The following is a 24,873-nucleotide window of genomic DNA, read 5'->3' as shown; positions in this document are numbered from 1 at the left end:
CTGCACTAGTTCACAAAAGTGCCGTGCCAGTGCAGCGCCAGTTCTTGCGGCGCGAGTGTAGCCTGACACTAGTGCTGTCGGTGCAGTGGCCAAATCGAGTGCAAAAGAGCAGAAACTTTCGTCTGCTGAGGCTATGTGTAGTTGTTTGTTGCGTCGTTTGACATATGCACGAGATTGTGCTAGCTGCGTTGAACGCTGTGCATTTCCTCGAAGTGGCACATCTCGTGGAGCGGCTATGAAATTTGGTAATTCCGAAAGTGGTGAAGAATTTGACACCGTTCTTTCCGTTGTGTTGTGCAATGTAGCGCAGGCCGGTCGACCGTCACTGATTTGACGGATATTTTGAAGAGGCAACAAACATTGAATTCGAGAGGTTATTCAGACTACCGCTCGAGACGATCTTTTACAGTTCATACGCGTGATTTGGGCTGCTTCCGTTCTATCGAAAAATGACTGCGCATGTCCGCCAACAGTTGCCTGATCTATATTTAAACTCAACTAGATCGCGTTCACTTTCGGCGGATGGTGACGTGACTGTCAGAGGCTAACTGGCAGGTGACGAAGGTGCGGACAGACGGCGAGCTCAAGCCCTGTCGCTGTCTTAAGCTGAGGTACTGATGTCGCAGCGAGTCACAAACGTTGCAGTCGCGCACGTATTATAAAACATCTCACCATCTGCCTCTTATGGAAGCGCCCCACCGTGCTGCGTTTATAATAATAATTGCACACAAAAGAGAAATGGTGTAAGCGATGTGCGAGGCTGGACAGAAAGATGAGAACCAGCCAGTCGCTTACGCGCGTACACAGACACACGCGCACATGCACACACGTACGCGCACTGGCATTTCAGCTGTTTGGTGAGGGCATGGCGCCGATGCCGCGGCCGTCTCAACCATGGTCTCAACGCCGCTCACCAAAACAAGCAAGGCCGCGGAGCCGTCTGCTACGAAGCGCGCCAAGCACCTTGCACTACTTGCACGAGAAGAGAACTCGCCCGGAGGCTAGTGCAGCAGTGCAGAACTCGTGCAGCACGAAGTCAAATCGAGTACCGAAGTGCAGGTGGCGCTAGCTGCACCGTCAAATCGAGTGCGAGAGTGCTGCACTTCCTGAACTGGTGCGGAAAGTGCAGCCAAATCGAGGAGACCTAGAAATTGAGATTCTCTGAATGGGGGAAGGTCGGTGGGGGTAGGGAGACCTAGAAAAACTGTGCTGAGTTCCGATTTCATGCACTGCCAAAGGCTGACTTTCGGGACATGCTGGCCAACTTCCGGTGGCGTCACTTTCGGGCGCCCGATAGGGTGCCTCGATGCCCGCTTAATAATAATAATAATAATTGGTTTTTGGTGGAAAGGAAATGGCGCAGTATCTGTCTCATATATCGTTGGACACCTGAACCGCGCCGTAAGGGAAGGGATAAAGGAGGGAGTGAAATAAGAGAGGAACAAATAGGTCCGTAGTGGAGGGCTCCGGAATAATTTCGACCACCTGGGGATCTTTAACGTCCACTGACATCGCACAGCACACGGGCGCCTTAGCGTTTTTATGGAGGAAAAACGCTAAGGCGCCCGTGTGCTGTGCGATGTCAGTGGACGTTAAAGATCCCCAGGTGGTCGAAATTATTCCGGAGCCCTCCACTACGGACCTATTTGTTCCTCTCTTCTTTCACTCCCTCCTTTATCCCTCGCCTCCGCTTTCAGGGTGAGGACACCTTTTGTAGCACCCCGCGCTGCCGTTTCCCCCGCGCAGCGGCATGTTGTGTCACACGTGCCGGTCGCGTATACTGCGCGCTATGCATGTGGCGTCGTTTTTGTGCGTTTGCGTGGCGACTCAATGATGCGAATAAACTGGATATTGACGCTACATGCTTGTTTCGCTCGTGGCAGCAATGTTCTGCCAGTTTTGAATGTTTTTTACATGATGCACTCGCTGCGAATGCACGCCGATCGCAAAGTTATTACTGGCCGCCGCGTTCCCCACTCACTGGCTACACTGAAAAAGAGCCTGCGGTTATTGGCGCCTCCTTCGCAGTCATAATTTACAGTATCAGGGTCACCGAATGCTGTTGGATTATGCTACATTTGCTGTTCTAACGTAAAAACTGTTTACTAGATCCCAAGTTTCTCGGGTATGCCAGCAGCGCGGAGGATGATTTGCCGAACATAACTATTTGTTGCGTGGTTATCACCCGCTTGTCCAACATTTACTGGGATGACTTTGTCTTATTATTCCGCCATACGTATAGGATTCCAAGCAGTAATAAGAAATTTCTTTTCCAAACGATCCGTCACCACACTCTTCTGGGGCGGATAATTGAGGACATGTCTGAAACAATACGTTCATATTTTCTCGTTTGCTAAAGACTTGTTCCGCAAAAAATTATGCATATGGTCAGAGTTTCCCTCTGAATAGTGTTGAATAGACGTTGATTAATAGTACGATGGGACACCTTGCTGATTATTCAGCAAGACATCTGTCTTTTTATTGGTTTTTCTTGGAAAGAATTAAAAATAAACGGTTCAATGAAATTTTTAATTGAATAAGGCAGCATAGCAACAACAAATTTCAGTACACTATACAAAAACGTTAATTTTTCATTCTGTTCAAAGCATGAAGGAAAAACAATAAAAGCGACCTATTCACAAATAAACCTGAAAAATCCAACTCTAGATTACGTCTTCATTTCAATGCCACTATTCACGCCAAACTCAACTAAGGGGAGTCGGAGCAACACAGGCCGCCTTTCTCACTTCAGCGGAATTGTCTGCTCCAGTTGCCAAAAGACGCTGGCTTGCCGCCTTACTCCATAGTCGCTGGCCAAGGCAGTAGACCTCTCATTTGGTACTGGTCCGGGCTAGTTGTAGTTAGTGGTTTTATTAAAATAATAAAAAAGGAAGGAAAAGATTTCTGCTAGCCCCGGCATCTGCCATCGATACGGAAGCACCTGAGCTGGGGCAGCGGAAATAAAGGATAACAGACAGGATGGAGAAATGAAATGAAAGAGGTGAAGGGACAGGAGAAGAGGATTTGACTCATGTTGAGCAGAAAGACGCGCGGCAGGCAAGCTCTCATCCCCGCTGCTGTCATCAAGAAAAAAAAGTAAGCTCCAGGACATGCCTGCCCAGAAGCACGCGTGACGAATTTTACTTATCTCGTGGCTATACGTGACGTAACCAAAGTAGCATATTTTCCCCAGTAGGGATTTACTGAAAAGCGATACCAAAAATAAGGCACCTCTTCTTGACGACAGTGTAATTCGTCACGCATGCTCTCTTGCTTACTGACGCGCTTAAGGTAGGTACGGCGCCGGGATATTCGGGGTGAACTGGCGCCAAGAAGTAGATGGGGCGAGAGGGGGGTCCCGAAAAAGTGAGTTCCGAAAAAGTGGGGTAGAAGGTGCATTTTGTACCGAGGCGTCTCTAATCGGGAGGATAAAGGCGGCGGGGAATGCTGCAAGCATGCTAAGCCAAGGCGGTAGTGAAAAATTTTGCGCGTCATGTCGCGCCCCTTTGGCGCCACGTTATTTGCAATTGGGAGACGTCTATTTAAGAGCCAGCCGATGGGGTCTTGCTCTGTTCGTGGCACTACCGATCCGGCTGTTGAAGTGAGCTCGTGTTGTGTGTGTGATGAAGCAGTCTCATATCAAGCTATGACGGGCTGTTGTGTTCCCGGTTCTGCCAGCACTAGAAAAGGACAGCGGCTATTTCGCTTTCCTCGATACAGTGCGCGCAGAAAAAAGTGGGAAACGTAGGTCAAACGAGATGGCTGGAAGCCAACAGACAACTCAAAAGTATGCGAGGTAAGGCATGCGAAGCGCTTCCATTTCTGAATATTTGCTCGGGCGGAAGCATTATGCACAACTGAAAAGTTGCACCTTCATAATTACTTAAATTAGCAGTCGTCAAAGGCGACTTGTCGGTCTTCATTTCTTGGCGAATGAAGCAAAGAACAGGGGATGAAGTCCTCGTAAATGAATAAATAAATAAATTATGTATGTATATATATATATATATATATATATATAATTTTGCGGGCATGTCAAGGTGGGGCATATATCTGTGTTCATAGTGAACGTACTGTTTATGAATTTACTATTGCATGCCTTCTGGCACGATACCCTAAGATTATTTATATTTATCACAACTGCTGTTGGGTATCACTGCTTTTTGTCGAGCTGATGACGCCACGAGCTTTACATCTGACTGATGAAAGGCTCCAGTTCCTCGTATTATCATGCATTACTTTATTTCACCTTCATTTTGACCAAGACCAATTTGAAGCCAATCGGCAGGATGGACGGCGCCTTCTTAAATCCACAACTGTGCCGACGATTTTTGAATTCAGGCGTAAGGAAATATATATACTTTCTCCAACGTAAACATTTCGACTCAGAAACGTCGGGTCACTAACCTCTACTTATGCTGATGCTATTTAAATACTCTCCAAGCAATGTCTTTATGTACTGCGAGAGGATTCTATTACGAATGCTGGTGGCATAAAAAGTCGGAAGAAATAATAGTGACATTTATTCGCTGATATGCCCCATAGTTCCTTCAGTTCAGATGGCGGAATTAAGCATGTCGGGTCCTGATCACGGGTCTGTGTTTGCTAGCTTATGCATGTCGTTCGAAATCCGATGAAGGGAACCATTTAAAAGCATATGCGAAATTCAATACAAGTTCACTGCTTCGTGTCCTCAATGTAACTTGTTTGTGTGTTTTTAACATTTTCAGCTTGACCTAAATACAAAAAGCCGCCTCGTCAACGAACGTTCCCAGCTACCATTGTCAGTGATAGTGACCAGAGCTCATCAGCCGCAGAAGAATGCTGTTCTGAGAGCGCTGACAATTATGTGAGCGAAGAGCATCAAGATGCAAGGGAGAGTGGAGCACGAACAGCAGATTTGTTTTCTATGTCCGCAACTGAGCTCGTGAAACAAGTACAGGACCTTCAGAATAAGAACTCGATTTTGAGGAAACGATGCTCCCTGACTAAAAAAAAAAAAGCCGGAAAGAAAAATTAGAACTACAAAACGCCTTCAGAAAGAGATGTCTACTTTGACCTCAAATCTCAGCTTCCTGAAAGAAGATCAAAAATTCGCCCTGCAGAAGCACAACAGAAAGGGCTGTCCATGGAGCCCAGCGACAGTAAAGAAGGCTTTGTAGCTGATGTTTGCTTGTGGCCCTACAGGATACGATGTTCTGCTTGAGCAAGGCAATCCGCTGCCGTCAAGGAGAACACTCAGCAGAAGGCTACAACATCTTCCATTTCAACCAGGCGTGCTCACTGAAATATTTGAAATAATGAAGACCAAGGTATCCATGATGGCCGGTATTGAAAAAGACTGCATATTGGTTCTGGACGAAATGGAGATCAGAAAAGGGCTAGAGTTAGATCGCAGTTCTGATGTTTTTCTTGGAACGACGACTCTGCGGGAGTCTGATCAACCAGCTAATCATGCTTTGTGTTCATGGTTGGAGGCATGAACAGCTGTTGGAAGCAAGTGATAGCTTATCATTTTACAGGTGCTTACGTTGGTGACACGTTGAGAGATTTTGTGTTTCATCTCATACGACTCTGCTCGGAGATATCTCTCTTCGCATGGTCTGTGTGACCTGTGACATGGGTGCCTCGAACCGAGCCATGTGGAGGTCTTTAAGTCTGTCGAGCTCACTTAACTCGGTGACTGTGTGCAGTGCTCCCCACCCTTGTGATGCAAGAGAGCTTTAGTCAAGGTTTAATTTGCCGAGCACTGAAATTTTGATAGGGCATGTTGAGAATTTGATTGAGCATCAGCACGATGAACAGCTCACCTCGGTGACATTCATTTTTCAGATGGTCACTTCACAAAAATGAAGGTTGGAATCTCTGTTCAGCTATTCAGAGAAGTCCCTGCAGGAATTAGGTACCTTGTAGATCAAGGAGCGTTACCATCGGAAGCTGAAACCACTGCTTGGTTTTTTGAACTTTTATTCAAGTGGTACACGATAATGACAGCTTGCCATCCGTTGGTCGCCTTAAGCATGATTGACAAAGAAAAGTATGAGCGAGCAGTTTCAGTTTTGAACCTTGCGTCAGAAGCTGTCTCGGTACTCAGCATTGGCGTGCGAAAAATCTGGAAGCCCTGCCAGTCAGGCGTAGTCATGTCGTGAAATACTGCGGGTACAAATTTGTCCTGACTGGCAGGCATGTTCAAGACTGCTTGGAGAATTTATTTTCCGTAATCCGAATGCCGGCGCCTGTGCCCAGCTCATATGATCTAAAAAATGCCCTTAAAATTGTGTCAGTGAGCCAGTTTCTAAAAGTTCCAAAAAAATCTGGCAACGAAATTGACGACAGTGATTATCTAGTTGATTTTCTCTCTCCAGAAATACAGCATGCGAGGCAGTGCGAATCTGACGAAAATAAAGAAGTCATTGATGTCGATCTGCACCCAGTGTCTTCTATCGAGGACGACATACTTTCTCATTTAGCAGGATTCTTAGGCCAATTTTGTCTACTGTGGAACATCGCTTGGTCTGCATGCGCATGCTGACCGCGGGAGAGCCCGGAGAACAGAACAAACTCGTTCAGCTGAAAGAGTTTGTACAAGGTGGGAAAAATTTAACTTACGCGCGAAGAAGTTCTGAAAATTGCTGAGCAGCGCGAAAAGACATTTGAAATTTTTTTTTGAAACAAGGGATATTAGTCGTGTCAAAAACCCAATGAAGACACTAAGACAATGATTATCAGTAGTGTGGCCCTCCCATAAGTTTCGTGCACACAGCACTCAGAAATGTTTCAGAAACTTGTTAACCGTCTTGTGTCCCTTAGGCTTCGTACTTTCGCACGATGGCTGAGCATACCTGAACTTCCTGATCGATCCTATGGAAGCAAAACAGTAGCAGGCGCAGGTCTTCAGTGAGTACAAGTTGCCTTTTGTTTTAGAACGCAGAGCGGAATGTGTACATTCAATATCATGTATATTGTAAATAAATGGATTATTCTTTGCTGTTCTGATATTTACGTGCTGTGTTTCACTCAGCAACACCGACTCCTATGGTCAGTGCATTTGATGTCCGTCGTTTTCCGATGGCGAAAAGTGCGGAGGCTTGGAGTAGCGACACACAAAATATATCTTTTAATTTGGTTTTGTTGAAGTGAACAGGCTGGTCATTACGAGCTGGCATAGCCTTCAACCTTCCCAAAACTGAAGTAAAAATTTCACGGCGAATAAGCAGTGGTTATGGCTATCACGCTCTTGTGCAAAGTGTATCATACACATGCACAAGTTAATTGTAGACTATGAAAGAAAACCACGCAGTAGCAGATTCAACAAATGTGACTGTTTCACACATTTCTTGAAAGCAAGACAAATTATAAAGTAATGTGAGTCAATTTTGTGCTACTATTAAACAGTGAGACTCCTACACAGTTCACTGGTCTGTTTCAACAACACCCCAAACACGAGGTGAGCAGTGTATGTTAAAATCTTCTGACAGTTGTTACGCTTTAATATATTTATCTCTTATATACTGCCACTGCTTTGTCGAAGTAGCAACAGAAGAGCAAGTTAATGCCAAACATCCTCGAAACTGTCGTTGACAGGAAAGCTTGATATTCTCGTTAGAACTGCCCGAGTGGCAGTATTTGGGGATTATGAAACTCCAGCTCTAAATAAGCAATTCTGACTGTTGAAAAAGCAATGGAGATGTAGAGTATCCGGGTGTACAGATAGCGCTGGAAATGTTACAACCGCTGTGAGAACGTTACGAATGCTCGCAAGGCGCCGAATTTCTCAGCAGATCAGTTGCGAAACATGACATATTTTAGCTTAGCTAATAATAATAATTGGTTTTTTTGGGGAAAGGAAATGGCGCAGTATCTGTCTCATATATCTTTGGACACCTGAACCGCGCCGTAAGGGAAGGGATAAAGGAGGGAGTGAAAGAAGAAAGGAAGAATAGGTGCCGTAGTGGAGGGCTCCGGCATAATTTAGACCGCCTGGGGATCTTTAACGTGCACTGACATCGCACAGCACACGGGCGCCTTAGCGTTTTTCCTCCGATTAACTGTTTGAAACATCTCTGGTACCACCCTTTCTTGTTAGAACACCAGGTTTGCGGATTTTCACGCGGTAGTGGCAGTTTTGTCTTCCGAACGACCCGTCGCCGCATTGCGCTCTATGCAGCCGACGGGAGAGTGGGACACAACATGTTGCCGTCGTGGGCCGTGTCCTCACCCTGAAAGCGGAGAAGTGTGTCGAGACACCATTAAGAATACTTCGATACCAGCGCCGCCAGGGTGGAGACAACTTCAGCGGCGCCGCCATATTGAATCACACGGGATCAGCGGCGCTAGCGTTTGTAGCGGCGCCGTTCATGCTCTCGGCGCGCTTCAAAGTGTTTTAACTTGAACGGCCTTTTGCAGCGAGAGCTACACTGGGCTAGCAGTCGAGCATTTCGCGGTACATGGGAGAGGCCATTGTGATTCATATGGCGGCGTCGCTGAAGTTGTCTCCACCCGGCGCTGGCATCGAGATGCCCTAGCGATGGATGGATGGATGGAAGGTAGAAGCGTCCCCTTTGAAACAGTGCAGTGGTTGTTGCCACTATGCTTAGTTTTTTTCCTTCATTTTTCTTTAACTCTGCTGTAAGTTGTTAATAAAATTCGCCATTTTCTTTAAAAAACGTCTTCCTACACTTTAAAACTTATGTCACCTCTCTGCTTTTGTGCCACCAATCCTCCAATCGCTTTTTGCTAATTTCCACCGCAGATTTATTTACATGACTATTGTTATCTCTAAACCCTAAGGCCTCAGGAAGAGTGACTGTGCCTGCATCGACATCGGGATGGATACCATCACATTTTAGGATGAGGTGTTCTATTGTTTCTACAGATTTACCACGCACAGCACGTGCCATCTTCGTTAAATTTCTTTTTGTAGCTGCGCGTTCTGACACCCTGACCTAACTTCAAAGAGGAGGGCACTGCCTCTTGAGTTATCATAAAACGTTCCTGATCTGCCTTTTCCAGCATCGATATTGTTCTACACTATGCTTATTTTCCATTGAATCTATCCAATTTTTACCTACGACGTTTTTAATCTGTCGTTTAATGCTCTTTCTTTCTCCTTCCTCGTCTCTGGCAAACTTACTGGCCAGCTTTCTAGTTCGTTTCCGCCACTGTGTGTCAACGCTCTTTCTGTACAGGTATTTAAATACCTTAGCTGCCCACCTGCGGCAGCTTACCTTAGCGCCCAATGCGGCATCCTGCCCCCTAGTGGAGATCAGTGGGACCAGCGAATCTGTTTCGGTGGCGGCGCCTGGCGGCTAAACGTTCAACTGGCTGCTCTGACGACGCAGCCAGCGCAGCCGCGCAGCTGCGACGCGGAGCGACGTTTGCCCGCTTGGCTCGGCAGTAGGCGAACGCCACTGTGTGAAACGTTTCGAGAGCGCGATGGAGGAGGATTCCTTGGAAATGGACCCCGGTCCGAGCAGTGAACTGCAGCTTGACTTGGGTCCGGTATCGTTTACCGTGGACGACTATGAAACAGAAGAGTCTGACGTCGACGAGTCCGAGTTGTATGGATTTCAGGATAATGCCGATCAAGGGGCGCCCGCGGACTCCTACAGCCAATTTGAGGAGAGTGCCGATGAGAAACTTCTTCCTGGTGTGTCCGAGACGTATGCATTCCAGGATAAAGCCGTTCATGGGGCGCCTGCGGACTCCTACAGCCACTTTGAAGAAAATGTCTGTGAGAAACCTCTTCCCGGTGCGTATGCATTGTACGCTGTCGTAACTAGCCGCGCGTTCGGCGTTCCGGCCGCCTAGCACTGTGCGCATGTGAGCTGCAGGGCCATTTCTAAGAAAATTTAGCAAGCATGAAGGATATCTCGGGCGCTGGCCTTCCTCGGTTTGAGTGATGGCGTAACGGCACGTCTTTGTGTGCATTGTGTCAATGTCGCATCTCGGTCGCTTTCTGCCGCGGCTGTGCTGAGGTGCGGGCTTATAATGAAGCGGGGTGCGAACTCGTTTTGGGCTGTCATTGAACATGGCCACAGGGACTGAAGTTTAAAAGTGTTTATGCAGCAACTTACCCGATCAGACGGAGTGAAATAAGAGAGAGAAAGGAGCTCTAGTGGAAGGCTTCGGAATAATTTCGACCACATGGGGTCAATAACGTGCACTGACACGCACAGAAACCAGACGCGCGTCTTGTGTTCCGCCTCCATCTAAACTAGGTCGCCGCGGCGTTCCAACTCGGGGGAATGAAAGAAGAAAGAGAGAGAAAGGTGCTCTATAGTGGAGGGCTCCGGAATAAGTTCGACCACTTGGGATCATTAACGTGCACTGACACGCGCAGAAACCAGACGCGCGTCTTGTGTTTCGCCTCCATCGAAACGCGGTCGCCGCGGCCACGTTCGAACTCGGGGGAGTGAAAGGAGAGAGAGAAAGGTGCTCTAGTGGAAGGCTCTTGGGATGAACAACGTGCAGAAAACAGACGCGCGTCTGGTGTTTCGCCTCCATCGAAACACGGTCGCCGCGGCCGCGTTCCAACTCGGGTACTCCGGCGCAGTAGCCAGGCATCGTGCGCTGAGCCCGCGCGACGGGTCGGCCCGATGAACGTGCATAGGGAGGAGACCATGTAGAGATAGAATGTATAAGCACATGTACATACGTACGCGCCTACCTTTGTGTAACAAATTGTAGAGTGGCAAGTGTGACTTACCCTTAATGTATGTGCTTTTGAGAGTCGAAGAAGTCACTATATGCTTTTCCTTACACGGCACAGCCACAGTCTGGACGCTGGAAAGGGTGCGTGCAATATTGACTGCCGAGTTTTGGACGTGAAAGTTTCGCTTTTGCTGTCGCAGCAGCACTGCTGTCACTCGCGTTACGTAAGAGCAGTTTTAGCCTTGCGGAACTGCTATTGCGGCCTCTTTCGGGGCAAGAACGCAGCTAAGATTTTGGAGCGTAGCTGTACTCGCCGGCAACCTGCGGGCACAACTTTGAAAATGGTTTAAGAATGCAGCGCGCTAAAAGACAAGGACAAAGGAAGAAATGGACAGGACTGGGACCATGATCACTGACCAGCAAGCCCAAACAGCCAAGTCGATTTCGCTGTCCAGCTGCGTCTAAGATTTAAGGTAAAAGCTGGGCTGATTGCTGTTTAGATAGAGAGGACATAGTTGTAGCGCTAAATAACTGGGCTAAATAGCCGTGCAAGGAACAGACTAGCGCTTGTTTTCTCTCCTTTTGTCACTGTTATTTAATGCTACTATACTCTTTGTCTAAGCTTATATATAGTACATGTCACGTGATCAACCATATGAGTTTGCACTATTGGTCTATCATGCAGTTACGTTGACTAATTACTGGACCGAACTAATTAGCGTTGATTATTAGTTAATTGGAGTTAAAACAAAACTTTCCTCTACTGCGTCGAGTCATATACCGTTAGAAAATTTAGGTATGTGATCAACCATGAGTGTGGACAATTGGTGAATCATGCAGGTATGTCTACTAATTACTGGAACGAAATAATTAGCATTGATTAGTTAATTGCATTTAAAACAAAAGTTTGTGCTATGGTGTCGAGTCATATACTATTGCAAAGACTAGGTCAAGTGTAAATTCACTGTGCTAGTTGCCGACGAGACTTAGTGATAATTAGTTAGTTACAATTAAAACCAAACTGTGCTATAGCATCGAGTTGTATACCATTGGAAAGCATAGGCTGAGTGCAAATGCGCTGTTCATGTTAGCGACCCGCATTAAGTAGCGTTAATGAGTTAATTGCAATTGAAGCTAAACTGCACTACAGCCTAGAATGAGTTCAAATTTGTTGTGCTAGTTAGTGACCTGAATTAATTAACTTCAGTTAATTAGTTAATTGCACTTAAAACAATCATCATCATTATCAGCCTGACTACACCCACTGCAGGGCAAAGGTTCTCCCATGTCTCTCCAATTAAACCTGTCCTTTGCCAGCTGCGCCCGCCCTATGCTTGCGAACTTCTTAATCTCATCCGCCAACCTAACCATCTGCCGCCCCCTGCTATGCTTGCCTTCTCTTGGATACCACTCTGTTAGCCTTAAATACCAGCGGTTGTCTTGCCTCCACATCACATGCCCTGCCCAAGCCCATTTCTTCCTTTTGATTTCGACTAGGATGTCAACGCGCGTTTCTTTCCTCAACCACTCCGCCCGCTTCCTGTCTTTTAACGTTACATCTATTGTTTTCCTTCCCATGGCTTGCTGCATTGTCCTTAACTTAAGCTGAACCCTTTTCATCAGCCTCCACGTTTCTTCTCTATAGGTGAGTACCGGCAAGATACAGATGTTGTACACTTTTCTCTTGAGGGATATTTGTAAACTGCTATTCATGATCTTAGAGAACCTGCCATATGCGCTCCACCGCATTCTTATCCTTCTAGTTATTTCCCTCTCATGATCTGTATCAGCTGTGACTACCTGCCCTAAGTAGACGTATTGCTTTACCACTTTCAGCACCTCTTTTCCAATTGTGAACTGCTGTTCCCTTGCTAGGCTGTTGAACATTACCCAACTGCCCTATAGCACCGAGTCATATACCTTTGGAAAGCTGAGGTCAAGTTTAAATGCACTGCTCTAGTTAGTGACCCAAATTAATTAGTGTTAGTTAGTTGCAATTAAAACCAAGACCAATCATAACCACAGGGCACTCTACTAACTAGGGGTAGCAGTTTAATTGTTACCAATTAAAAAAAGAAGCATAGCTGCACTCAGCCATGTTTGTACTAGATTTCCAAAAAAGATGGTAAATTTCAGTGGGGTACAAAAAAATAGTATGCAACATGATTACAATGCTCGGTTATACATTATTAAAGCACAATTGTAAGGTGGTTTCTATGATTGAATTAAGACGTGCCTTGTTATTTGTGTATTTTTATGTTAATGAAGCGGCCTTCACAGCCTAATCTTGCCGACGTCAGCACTGGGCCTCTGGTTCGGCTGCTTTCACAGCTGCATCGTGGCGACGCCTGTACTTTGCGTTTGTGTGGGTGGCGCCTATATGATACAATTACCGAGAATCATAGTCGTCATCATTATCAGCAGCCAACAACATCCACTGTAGCATAAGAAGCCTGCCCATATCTGCTGAATTAATCTCGACCTGTGTCAGCCACGGCCACCTTATCTATGCAAACGTCCTAATGTTATCTGCAAACCTAACCCTCTAACACTCCCTGCTAAGCTTGCTTTTTCTTGGAATCCCTTCCATTACCTTAAAGGGACACTTGGGAGAAAAATTTAAGTTGGCTTGTATCGATAAAATACCAGCTTCTAAACACAAAAGCACCACTCCTTCTGAAAACAAAGCTCTTGTAAGGTAGAAAAGAGCAAGAACTAAAATTCAGGTATCGCCGCCAGTGGCCAATCTCGCAAGCACAATTGTGAAGATGAAATAGGAGAAAAGAAACCACAGATCTTTGAGGCTGCCAAGCATGCATGAAGGTTACGTGCTTTATTGATATTGAAGTATATAAGTTTTTTTTTAAACCACCAGTGCACTTTTTTCACACAAGGAGAATGAAAAAAAGACAACCTGAATGTTGGAAGTCAAAGAAAACCTGCTATTGGCGGCGCAGCAGGCGGCCAGCTGAGTTTCGATATGTTTTGGGGTGCTTCGCGGCTATGCGTTTTGTGTTCCCGGATGGTTTCTGCATGGTTTCGGTTTACAAAGCAGAGCATTAGCGGACCTCCACATGCCTCTCTAAGTTCTCCTTGGATGAAGTTCATGCAACGGCATGCAAATGCAACAAGGAAAAAGCTGCGTAAGCCAATGTTCGATGCGCCTCCACGTTAGCAAACGCACCACTCAGCGTGTTCGCATCGTCAACGCTCCAAGATGCTAGGCTGCATAACCAGCCCTACCAGGTCTAAAATTACAGAATTTAAATACACCCGCACCTACCGGTTGCTAAACATCAGTCACGACGGTGGCACGGCGATAGCAGCGACGCTGCCGACTCATCGATGCTTGGATTTTCTTGCCAGACCCGCTGCCTCAGCCCTCAAAAGCATGGCCCGGTGTGTGGGGTTGAGGTCACTGAATGAAGGTTGCAGTTTTTTGCGAGAACTTTGTTGTCGGAATCAGGAACAGAATATATTGTAATGTTAGTGAAAATGTAAACGAAGCGGTGACGGCTGATGGAGCCTTCAAATTCTGGCCGGCAGTATTCACTTTTGTTGCTACTAGACGGGAGTGCCATGCTCGCTGCCTGCAATCACGGAGTCCTCCTTTCCGTTTCACTGCTTTACGTCACTCTTCTCCTATTTCGTCATCGGAGTCCCAAATTTGAATCGTAGCGGCGGGAAAAAGTTTTTCAACTTCGAATCCGAATCTCTCGGCAGTAAATGCACCTTGTGTTGCTGGACAAGTGGCAACAAAGCGACGAAATGCCGAACTAACAGAAAAAATTTCATAGCATTGTCCTCAGTGTCTGTTCACTGGACCATCGGTTATCTTGCCTTCGCATGACATGCTTTGCCTATGTGCATTCCTTCTTCCAGATTTCAACTTTGATATTATTGACTTGTGCTTTTTCCCTCATCATTTCAGCTCTCTTCCTGTCTCTTAATGTTGCACCTGTCATTTTTCTTTCCGTAGCTCGCTGAGCTATCCTCAGTTTCAAGACTTTTCGTTAACCCACAAGTTTCTGTCACATAGGTGAGGCCTGGCAACATTCAAATATACGCTTTCTTCTCGATGTATACTGTTAAGGTGCTATTCGTGACTGGAGAGTGCCTGCCAAATTCTCTCCACCCCATACTTAATTGCCTAGTTACTTCACCTTCGTGGTTCGGGTCAGCGGCTGCTAGCCATCCTTAGTAGACGTATTCCCTGAAATCTTCGAGGGCTTCATTGCATATCGTAAGCTTTCATTCACACAGTGGGAAGACAAACACAGATAAGAGGGGAGACACCACCCCTCTGGTGCCTCCCGTCTTGTCCGTGTTCGTCTTCGAGCTGTGTCTAATGAAAGCATGAAATACCAACTCACCCAGCAACTGACTTTGATATCGTAAGCTGTTGTGTACTTAGATTACTTTAGATTAACTCTGATGGTTTTTAGGACAACTTCGCTTTCGTAGTTTTTCGATAACGATTTGCAATTTTTGCCCTGAGTTACGTAGCAAAGCAACGTCATCAGCAAATCGGAGATTACTAAGGTATTCAGAGATTGTATACCCAAGCTCTGCTCACTCCAATTCTCTGCGAAGAACCTCACGTAAACTCGCGGTGAATAGCGTTTGAGAGATCGTGTCTGTCTGGCTGATGCCTTTACTGATTAGGTTTTTGTCACTGGACTGTGGTGGCTGTGCAACCCTGATAGATATTTTCCACTATCTTTACATATGCCTCTTCTTCACCTTGGTTCCTCATCTTCAGTGCCGCAAGACTGCTGAGTTGTGGACTGAGTCAAATGCTTTCTCGTAATCTATGAAAGCTCTAAATGGGTTGGTCATAGATGTAGAAGTGGAGACTATTTGGGCACAATAGTTAGGCATGTAGGACGTCGATGGTCCGCTGCACTAGCAGGCGCCGTTCTTCCTCACCCTCAGCTCCAAGCCAGTCCAGCCAGGTCCCAACAGTGTGGGAGGAGGTGGGAAAAAAACCTGATTGCGTAGCTTTCTGGGCAGGAGAATAGCCGACGGAAGATGCTGGCATAAGGGGCGGGGCATTTGGGACATGAAGAATTGCAGCGGAGTTTGTGCACGTGTGACAAGAGTGTTGAGCTGAATCTGTCAAAGGATGTGAGCCTCCTGCATGGAATGACCACGATGGGATTCAGGGTACAGTTTGCGATAAAAACGGAGAGCACTGTAGTTTACTCTTTGATAGCTGCGCGATGGGGCAGTCTCAATCTGTCCTCCGAAGGTCTGGACCAAGGGATCAACGGTGCCCTGATAAGAATTTCACAGGCCAACTGGTTAACCAGCTCATTGCCATTGGTCCTCGACTTTCCAGGAGCCTTGACTGAGGAAGACAGTCAAGGCTGCTGCAACGAAGTGCAACCTCGAGCTCTGTGGATGGATGAGTGGGAGGTGTTTTATATTGCATGTCACGGATGGCCGCCTGGGAGGTAGTGTAAATAGCATTACGAGGCACAGGTGGGAGAGGATGAAAAAAAATTGGAGGGGACACATACGCTCGGCCGTAAGGGTATGACGCGATAGCTAATCACTTAATGCCCATATATGCAGAATTGGTCTTCCTCTACTTAACATTCAAAGATCCCTGGGATTCCTCATACCACTCCTGGTGCAGGGGTGCAGCAGTTAAGCGATGCTCCACTGCACTGAGATGGCATGCCACCGGTGGGACAACCTCGCATGATCACTCATTAATTTTACTGCCACCTGCCATATTTCCACAGGTTGTGACGGTGCCACAAGATTGCATGATATAGGTGGGCCAGCAGCCTCCTAGGTTGCTTTTCTGGCGATTTTTTGTTGATTTTTAACTCACGGTTAATGATGCCGAATTTTCCGCACCACAAGCTCGTTAACGTTGCTGCATTAAAATATTGAGTGGCATGAACCTAATCATAGAAGGGACCTCATTTATGTGTGTCCAGGGGAAGGGGTGGGGGTGTTGGAATGGGCCGCTAGTGCGAGTGACTCTGGCAGAGAGAAGACGATCAGAGAGGACCTGGCTACTGGCGCCATGGGGAACTGCGTAAGAGGCATACATGTAGGCGACTCCAGAGGTGGAAGGCAGGACTATAATGACAGGCAGTAGCATGTCGGTGGCCAGGATGCATTTCCGGCGACATATTGGAGGGAAAATGAAGTATACTGTAGTTAGAAGCTTCTGGTAGGGAGGAAGTAGAAAAGAAGCCGCCTTGATGGGGAGACTAGTAGCATGGTCGAGAAGTCAGCGGCCATGTACTGTACCGGAGAGGCAAGCCACTTGTCAGTCGCGATGAAGAGAGAGTGTGAATAGGATGGATGAGACCAGTGGAATAAAGTTTGTCAGTGGAGGTGGTTTGGGTTGACAGAGAGCAGCCTTATAGAGGCTGTGGAGAGCTGTGGCAAGAACTTACAGCTGGGTTTGGGTGAATGAGACGTATGGCCTGGAGTGCAGGAATTTGTTAAAAGCCAGCATGTGAGGAAGTCGACAGGTGTGCGCTTCCCGTAGGCCAGGGGCATACAGAGAAATCAGAGCCCCATATTTGTTCAAATATACCCCCTTTGCCAAAGGTAACTGGGCAAGAGGTTTTTACTTCTCAATGGAGCAGTTTTACAGCATGCCTAAACATCGAAACGTGTCAGAATGTGAGGAAAAGGGTTTACCTTACTTTACACAGATGCATAGCTTTAGAGTTGCCATAAGTGCTTCTCTACGCAGCTAAGAAACAAACCACCTATGCCCGGTCACTTTTTTCAAAGACGCTTACCTGTGTGAGTTGCCCTACCATGACTGCTACGAAGTGCTCAAAAACTGCTTTATTGCCTGACAAAATGCATCTGCATCAGCTTGCATTTTTTTTTACTGCCACTGTAAGGCGATACGTTCCAAATGAGTGAACAAAATGTGGACATGCAAGAGCCGCACTGGTGAGACAAACTAAAATAGACTTCATACTATGCACTCAACGTGGCATTGTGCAGGATGTGGAGGTCCTTGGAAAGGTGCATTGTAGCGACCACAGAATGGTAAGGTCTCTTATTAGCTTAGACTTGAAGAGGGAATGGAAGAAACAAATGAAGCGAAGCCCCATAATTAGTTCGTGGTAAAAGGTGAAGTAGAGGAATTCAGGATATCGCTCTAGAACAGATATTTGGCTTTATCTAAGGGAGAGGGCAGAGTGGGTCAGGGAACAAGTGCAGGTTAATGACGTCCTAGTTGGAATCAAGAAGAAGAAATTGGCTGGGGCAGAGCATGTAATGCGAAGGCAGGATAACCGATGATCCTTGAGAATAATGGAATGGACTCCAAGAGAAGGTAAGTCTAGCAGGGAGCAGCAGAAAGTTAGGTGGGTGGGTGAGAATAAGAAGTTTGTGGGGATATGGTGGTCGCAGCTGACACAGGACAGGGTTAATTCGAGAGATATGGGAGGGGTCTTTGCCTTGCAGTAGGTGTAGTCGGGCTGGTGATGATTGATGACTGCTATAGCATTAAAAAGAAATGCTTATGTTGGCTAAAACCTTCAGATACAAGATCTTTTGGCAAGACTACTTCACGCAGTCTACCGGCTCTCGAGTTTGCGTGAGGCCTAGCTATGAGGGTTACCTTGGGCAAACCATACATAAATAATTTCATGACTGGGATTCAAATCCGCGGCGGTGCAAAGAGATCAGCTTTGCTGGCCACTGCGTGAGAGCACTATACTATCACTGCAGCCGATCACGCCTTGTTTCAAACCAGCTGCAACGTATTCTTGCTAATATACACACTCTCGTGCTGTGTGCATTGCACATTTTTGTCTTCATGAACTAAAACTTCAGTGGAATTAATATTGTCGCCAGATGTGCCGATGACCAAGCTAAGCAAAACCGTCAGCCAACCGGGCTAAACACAAGGTTTTTCACCGCTGCTCAGTTCAGCTATGTTTAAAACCCTGCCACTTTTTTTCTTACTGTGAAATTCAGGTGTCCACCAACAAAGTGGGCCAGTTATGTGCCTTTCCTTTCCTCACAAAGAGTTGCATTAGGCCGTGAATGAGTTTAGACTAGGGGAGAAAGGGAGAAGCTGCTTGTGCGTGATATTAAACAATACCTTCAGATGTGGAGGAAGATGACAACGCTACTGCTCTCATGTGCCTTGATGTGCCTTGCTCCTCTTTGCCGATGCAAAACAATGGACAAACCTTGCCGCAATAACCTTACTAACGCCCTCGAGTCGGGTCAGAACCACACAACACAATTCATTTTGTGCAATTATTCCTACGATTCCAGCATCTCGGCACTATATACTGAAATCTACTTACCCTGTCTAGCCTCACGTCGTAGGATAGCACGTCTTAGCCCGTTTTATAAATTTTTCCACTCTTTACCTTCTGATAACCAGAACGTAAAAAGAGCCCACCGCATTGCCTGCTCCATCCACCGTGATGCAGTGTATCCCCCACAAGCCCCCACCAGAACTTTTCAGAAGTCATTCTTCTTGCGCACAGCATAAAACTGGAATAGCCTTCCCACCAAAGTTGCCACCAGCATCGACCCACTAGCGTCCTGGCGGCTCATCGAGAACATTTCATCTTGATTCTTACTGAATTTTTTTTTGCCTTGTAACACCCACTCCCTTATGTAATGTCTCAACATGAGACCCTTGAGGAGTCAGATAAGCAAATAAACACTGATTGCTCTTAACCACAGATAAATACTTGACGTCCGATTGAGATGTAGAAGATCGACACTGGTGAAAGCAGAGGAAAACAGTTCACAGGACGATTTCGATACTATGTATCGCACAGCTACATACATACCGCACAGCTGGTTTGCACAAAACATATACACACTAAAAAGGACTGCTTATATATGTGAATGCGAAAGCATTTTGAGTGCTGACTCATGCTACTTTGCAGAATTGGTACAAGTCATGACTACGCATACTTTGTACCAACGTTATACACCTTACATCAGGTTACTTGTATAGTGCTGGGTCATGATATGTTGCTGATTGACTATGAGTCATGAGTCATTTCATGTCATTATGTTGCATTTCATCTGTCATGAGTACATGTTTGCTTACATGTGTAGTGACATTGTACACCGACATCTGATGTGAGTGGATGAGGTTAAGAAGTTTGCGGGGGTACGGTGGCCGCAGTTGGCAAAGGACAGGTTAATTAGAGAGACATGGGAGAGGCCTTTGCCCTGCAGTGGGCATAGTCAGGCTGCTGATGATGATGACATATAATGCTTTTGCATTATTGAAGCATGAAAAGTAAAAAGGTATGAGAAATTGTATGTATGTGTTTGAGATTTGTGAATGTATGGCTAGACTGCTGTGACCCTCTTGAAAGCATTCATTGCTTCTGCTGGCAAGGAAGAAAGATGTTAAATTAAGTGCAAAAAAAAAATCCACATTAACAATACAAAATGTCATGGCAGTGAGGGGGCAGGCAGGTAGTTTCTTAACACACAGAAAGGGAACAATGGAGGGTAAAGACTCGGGATGCTTGCCAAAACTGATTTTGCTTACTTGTCGAATAATACAAGATGCCGTGATCTATGGCCATTGTTATGAACTATTGATTTTAAAAGTTGTTTCCTAGCTACTACAGGACAGACGGCACTGTAATAACTATGCAGATCCTGCAAATTGATGGCCGACCACATTGCGTCTTTTGGCGACTGAAGACTGTGACACTAAGTGCAATATGCGCCTTGAGCCTGGCTCAGGAGGATTGAGGTTTGGGTCCCGTGTGATGTGTGAAGGGAGCTGGAAACAGTTATGTGTGAGGGTTTCTACATTGGCTTCATTTTGTTTTTGTGGACTTAAAAAGAAATGTATGCATTTTCTTCTTTGTTCAGGCTCGAGTAGTGCAGAAGCTCCATCTCGCCAGCAGGAGTGCTTGAAGGCCAAGCCTTCTTATCAAGAACTTGTACATATCAATATTCAGGAGCTCACGGAAGCCCTTGAAAGGAACAGGTAAGGCCTTATTAGGTGTCCATAGGAGTTTTGTGTTGAATATGCTCACCGGTTGGTGGGTGTCTGTCTCCTTTTGGCAGTGTAACACTCGAGGTGCCATTTTTAGGGTGATTAGTAATGTATTTACTCAAATCTAGGCCATGCCTCTATTCTAAGCCAACACCTGAAAGTTGAAGGCCAAGAAAAAAACAGAGCTTTCCTTGAATGTAAGCCAGGCAATAAAAAATGAGGATGACAGTAAGGACAGCATGCAAACGCCATTTATTACCACGAACCTGTTCCCGCTGACTCATCCTCGACATTGCTGGTCTCCTTAATACTGTCTTGTTCGCACAGGTGCATTGAAACCGTCAAGTGCATTGGGAATGCTGCACTTTCAGAACGAGCGCGCAACCAAGGTTTCCGGGATGTCATCACACGCTGCAGTGACTCAGCTAGCTACAACTCCTAGTGACGTGCGCTTGATGCGGCCTGCTGGAATTAGCTCGCTTGTTTCACTGGTCCCACGGAACGCCTCTCTCTTGCATCGCTCTCTTGCATCGCTTTCTTGCCATCTCTCTTGCTTTGGCCTCTAGCACCTCTGTGGTGCGAAGGTGGGTAAGAAGCAGGCTGGCGATCAGGTGGTAGGCAACTATGGGGTAGGTTCTAAGAATAGCAGGGGAGAGCTATTAGTAGAGTTCGTAGACAAAAATAATTTACGGATCATGAATACCTTCTTCTGCAAATGAGAGAACAGGAAGTGGACCTGGAAGAGCCTCAATGGTGAGATTAAAAATGAAATCGACTTAATACTATGCACTCAACCTGGCATCATTCAGGATGTGGGTGTCCTCGGAAAGGTACGTTGTAGCAACCACAGAATGGTAAGGTCTAGAATTAGCTTATACTTGAAGAGGGAACGGAAGAAGCTAGTGAAGAGGCAGTTCTTTAACGAGCTAGCAGTAAGAGGGAAAAATAGAGGAATTCAGGTTATCGCTGCAGAACAGGTATTCAGCATTAACTGAGGAAGACGATCTTAATGTTCATGCAATGAACGACAATCTGACAGCTATCATTACGGAGTGCGCAGTAGAAATAGGCAGTAGGACGGTGCGACAGGATGCCGGCAAGCTTTCTCAGGAGACGAAAGATTTGATTAAGAAATGTCAAAGCATGAGGGCGTCTAACCCTACAGACAGAATAGAACTAGCACAGCTATCGAAGTTAACAAATAAGCACAGGGTGGCCGACATAAGGAAGTTTAATATGGAGAGAATCGAGCATGCTCTAAAGAACGGAGGTAGCCTAAAAGCAGTGAAGAGGAAACTAGGCATAGGTAAAAACCTGATGTATGCATTAAGAGACAAGGAGAACAATGTCTTTAGCATTATGGATAAGATTGTTAAAGCAGCCGAAGAGTTCTACACAAATCTATACAGTGGCCAGTGTAATCAGAACGTTAATGATCGAGACAGTAGCGCACAGCAATGAATCATCCAACCAGTAATGAAAGAGTAAGTAAAGAAAGCCTTAGGAGCAGTGCAGAGGGGAAAAGCAGCTGCTGAGGGTCAGGTAAAAGTTGTGTTGAAGGACGGAGCAAAGATTGTGCTAGAAAAACTAGCCACTCTGTATACGCAATGCCTTATGACCTCAGCCTTACCAGAAGCTTGGAAAAAGGCAAACATAATCCTAAATCATTAGAAAGGAGATGCTAAAGACTTGAAAAATTACAGACCGATCAGCTTACTGTCCACTGCCTACAAGATATTTACTAAAGTAATTGCTAATAGAGTCAAGGCAACCTTAGACTTTAATTAACCAAATGATCAGGCAGGCTTTCGTAAAGGATATTCCACAATAGATCACATTCACACTCTCAATCAGGTGATAGGGAAATGTGCAGAATATTGTTACTAAGACGAAGAAGAGGGCAGTGGTGTGGAACGAAGCGGCGCTCTAGCTAAGCCCTGAGCCATTAAATCATATTTTCATCTGTCATCAAGTTGTCCCATCCCTTTGCTTGCCACCTCGTAACATTTAGTGTGAGGTGCCGGTTTCCTATCGTTATCCTGGTCCTTGGAGCATCGCCGCCTTCTGCTCACCTGCGTCATCGGCTGATGGGACCTGGTCTCTGCCACCCGGTTCAACCCCAGCTCGACCTGACCAGAACCGACCAGCTCTCCCCGGCCCCGTCCCCAGCCCCGACATTAAGACACGACGACCAGGACCAGACATACTATGACCCAACGACGACCCGAACCAAGATGCCACCCCCGCCCAAGCTGTCCGACAATTCCTTAACCCTTCACCTTCGAATGTGGGCGATCTACTGCTGGATTTGAAGCTCCAGGGGCAACCGTTCGTCATATCATCTCCTTTATTTTGGTGGCAAGCCTTTCATCTTCTTCTATCCTTCCTGGCCATGCTCATCGTCACTTAAACTTTCAGAATTGAAGCAATCGATCGGGACGATTGCTCAGAGGGCCCGGGTAATGTTACGAAGATGAAGAAGAGGGCAGTGGTGTGGGACGGAGCGCTCACGTTAGGCCCGCAGCCATTAAATGATATTTTCATCTGTCATCAATTCGTCCCGTTCTTCGCTTGCCCCCTCATAACAATATAACCAACCCCTATATACAGCCTTCATTGATTACGAGAAAGCATTTGACACAGTGGAAACCTCAGCAGTCATACAGGCATTGAGGAATCAGGGTGTAGATGAGCCTTATGTCAAATTACTGGAAGATATATATAGGAACTGCATAGCTACCATAGTCCTCCTTAAAGTCGGCAATAAAATTCCAATGGAAGGGCTTCAGGTAAGGAGATGCGATCTTGCCAATGCTATACACCGCCTGTTTGCAGGAGGTATTCCGGGGCCTGAGTTGGGAAAAGTTTGGGATAAGAGTTAATGGAGAATACCTAAATTATTAATCTGCGATTCGCTGATGACATTACCTTGCTGACTCACTCGGGAGATGAACTGCAAATCATGATCAATGAGTTAGACAAACTAGGCAGAACGGTGGGTCTAAAAATTAACATGCAGAAAAACAAAGCAATGTTCAACAGTCTAGCAAGCGAACAGCAGTTCACAATTGGCAGCGAGGTGCTGGGAGTGGTAAAGGAATAAGTCTACTTTGGGCAGGCAGTGACAGCTTATCTGGATATTGAGAGGGAAATAACTAGAAGGGTGAGAACGGGGTGGAGCGCATATGGCAGGTTCCCTCAGATCATGAATAGCAGGTTACCAATATCCCTCAAGAGAAACGTGTACAACAGCGGTATCTTACCGGTACTCGCCTATGGGGCAGAAACGTGGAGGCTGATGAAAAGGGTTCAGCTTAAGTTAAGGACAATGCGGCAAGCCATGGAAAGAATAAAATAGATGTAACGTTAAAACACCGGAAGCGGGCAGAGTGATTGAGAAAAGAAACGCGCGTTTTTGATATCCTAGTCGAAATCATGAGCAAGAAATGGGCTTGGGCAGGACATGTAATGCGAAGGCAAGATAACCGCTGGTCCTTAAGGGTAACGGAGTGGATTCCAAGAGAAGGCAAGTGTAGCAGGGGACGGCAGAAGTTTGTGTGGGCGGATGAGATTGGGAATTTTGCAGGCATATCGTGGGCGCAGCTGGCAAAAGACAGGTTTAACAGGTTTAATTGGAGAGACATGGGAGAGGCCTTTGCCCTGTAGTGAGTGTAGTCAGGCTGATGATGATGATGATGACCTCGCTGGTCACTGGAAGTGCAGCTGAACCTCACGATTTCACAAACTCTGCCAGTGCTGATTCTGTTTTGTGATGGTGCCCTTTCTTCGGGCCCATGAAAGCCCTCCTCATTGTGGTGTACGCAAAATGTACATCATGCTGCCCTCTCCAACCGGGATCATTCTTTTCGTCCACGCCAAAGTCCCGACCAGCTTGCAGGTTTCAGAACTGCTCTGTAGCAAGCACAACTTTTCGCTTGAAGGAGGCACTATAATGACACTGTCTGCTTGGTGCAATGAAGTCTGTGAAAAACTTGCACTGTTGTGGAACATGCCCATGCCACCACAAAAAACGTGGTCAAAATGGTAACCAGTGCTTGTGTGCATCTTGTATGCTTTTATAGACATTGGCTATGTATAGTAATGGTCATAGTGCCGTGTTCTGTTGGCGTTTCGCGGGGCCGCCACTGGCATGTTGCATTTTTTGTTATTATGCATTTATGCATTGTCGTCATATTTTATGAATACAACGGATTTTAAAAATCGTGTTTTAAAAAAGA

The 24,873-nt window shown here is 46.2% G+C and overlaps 1 protein-coding gene across 2 annotated transcripts in view; it reads left to right on the top strand.

Moving 5' to 3' along the window:
* Positions 1 to 9,367: 9,367 nt before the first annotated feature.
* Positions 9,368 to 24,873, top strand: part of LOC144110751 (uncharacterized) — an 85,197-nt gene continuing 69,691 nt past the window's right edge. For both annotated transcript variants that reach the window (XM_077643825.1, XM_077643824.1), the window contains exons 1-2: positions 9,368 to 9,751; positions 20,509 to 20,626. In XM_077643825.1, coding sequence (XP_077499951.1) covers positions 9,436 to 9,751; positions 20,509 to 20,626 — 434 coding nt within the window. In that variant the 5' untranslated portion in view covers positions 9,368 to 9,435. The remainder of the gene's footprint in view (positions 9,752 to 20,508; positions 20,627 to 24,873) is intronic.

The sequence above is a fragment of the Amblyomma americanum genome, chromosome 11, assembly GCF_052857255.1.
Source record: "Amblyomma americanum isolate KBUSLIRL-KWMA chromosome 11, ASM5285725v1, whole genome shotgun sequence".
Classification (NCBI taxonomy): domain Eukaryota; kingdom Metazoa; phylum Arthropoda; class Arachnida; order Ixodida; family Ixodidae; genus Amblyomma; species Amblyomma americanum.
This window is presented reverse-complemented; position numbering and strand designations above follow the sequence as displayed.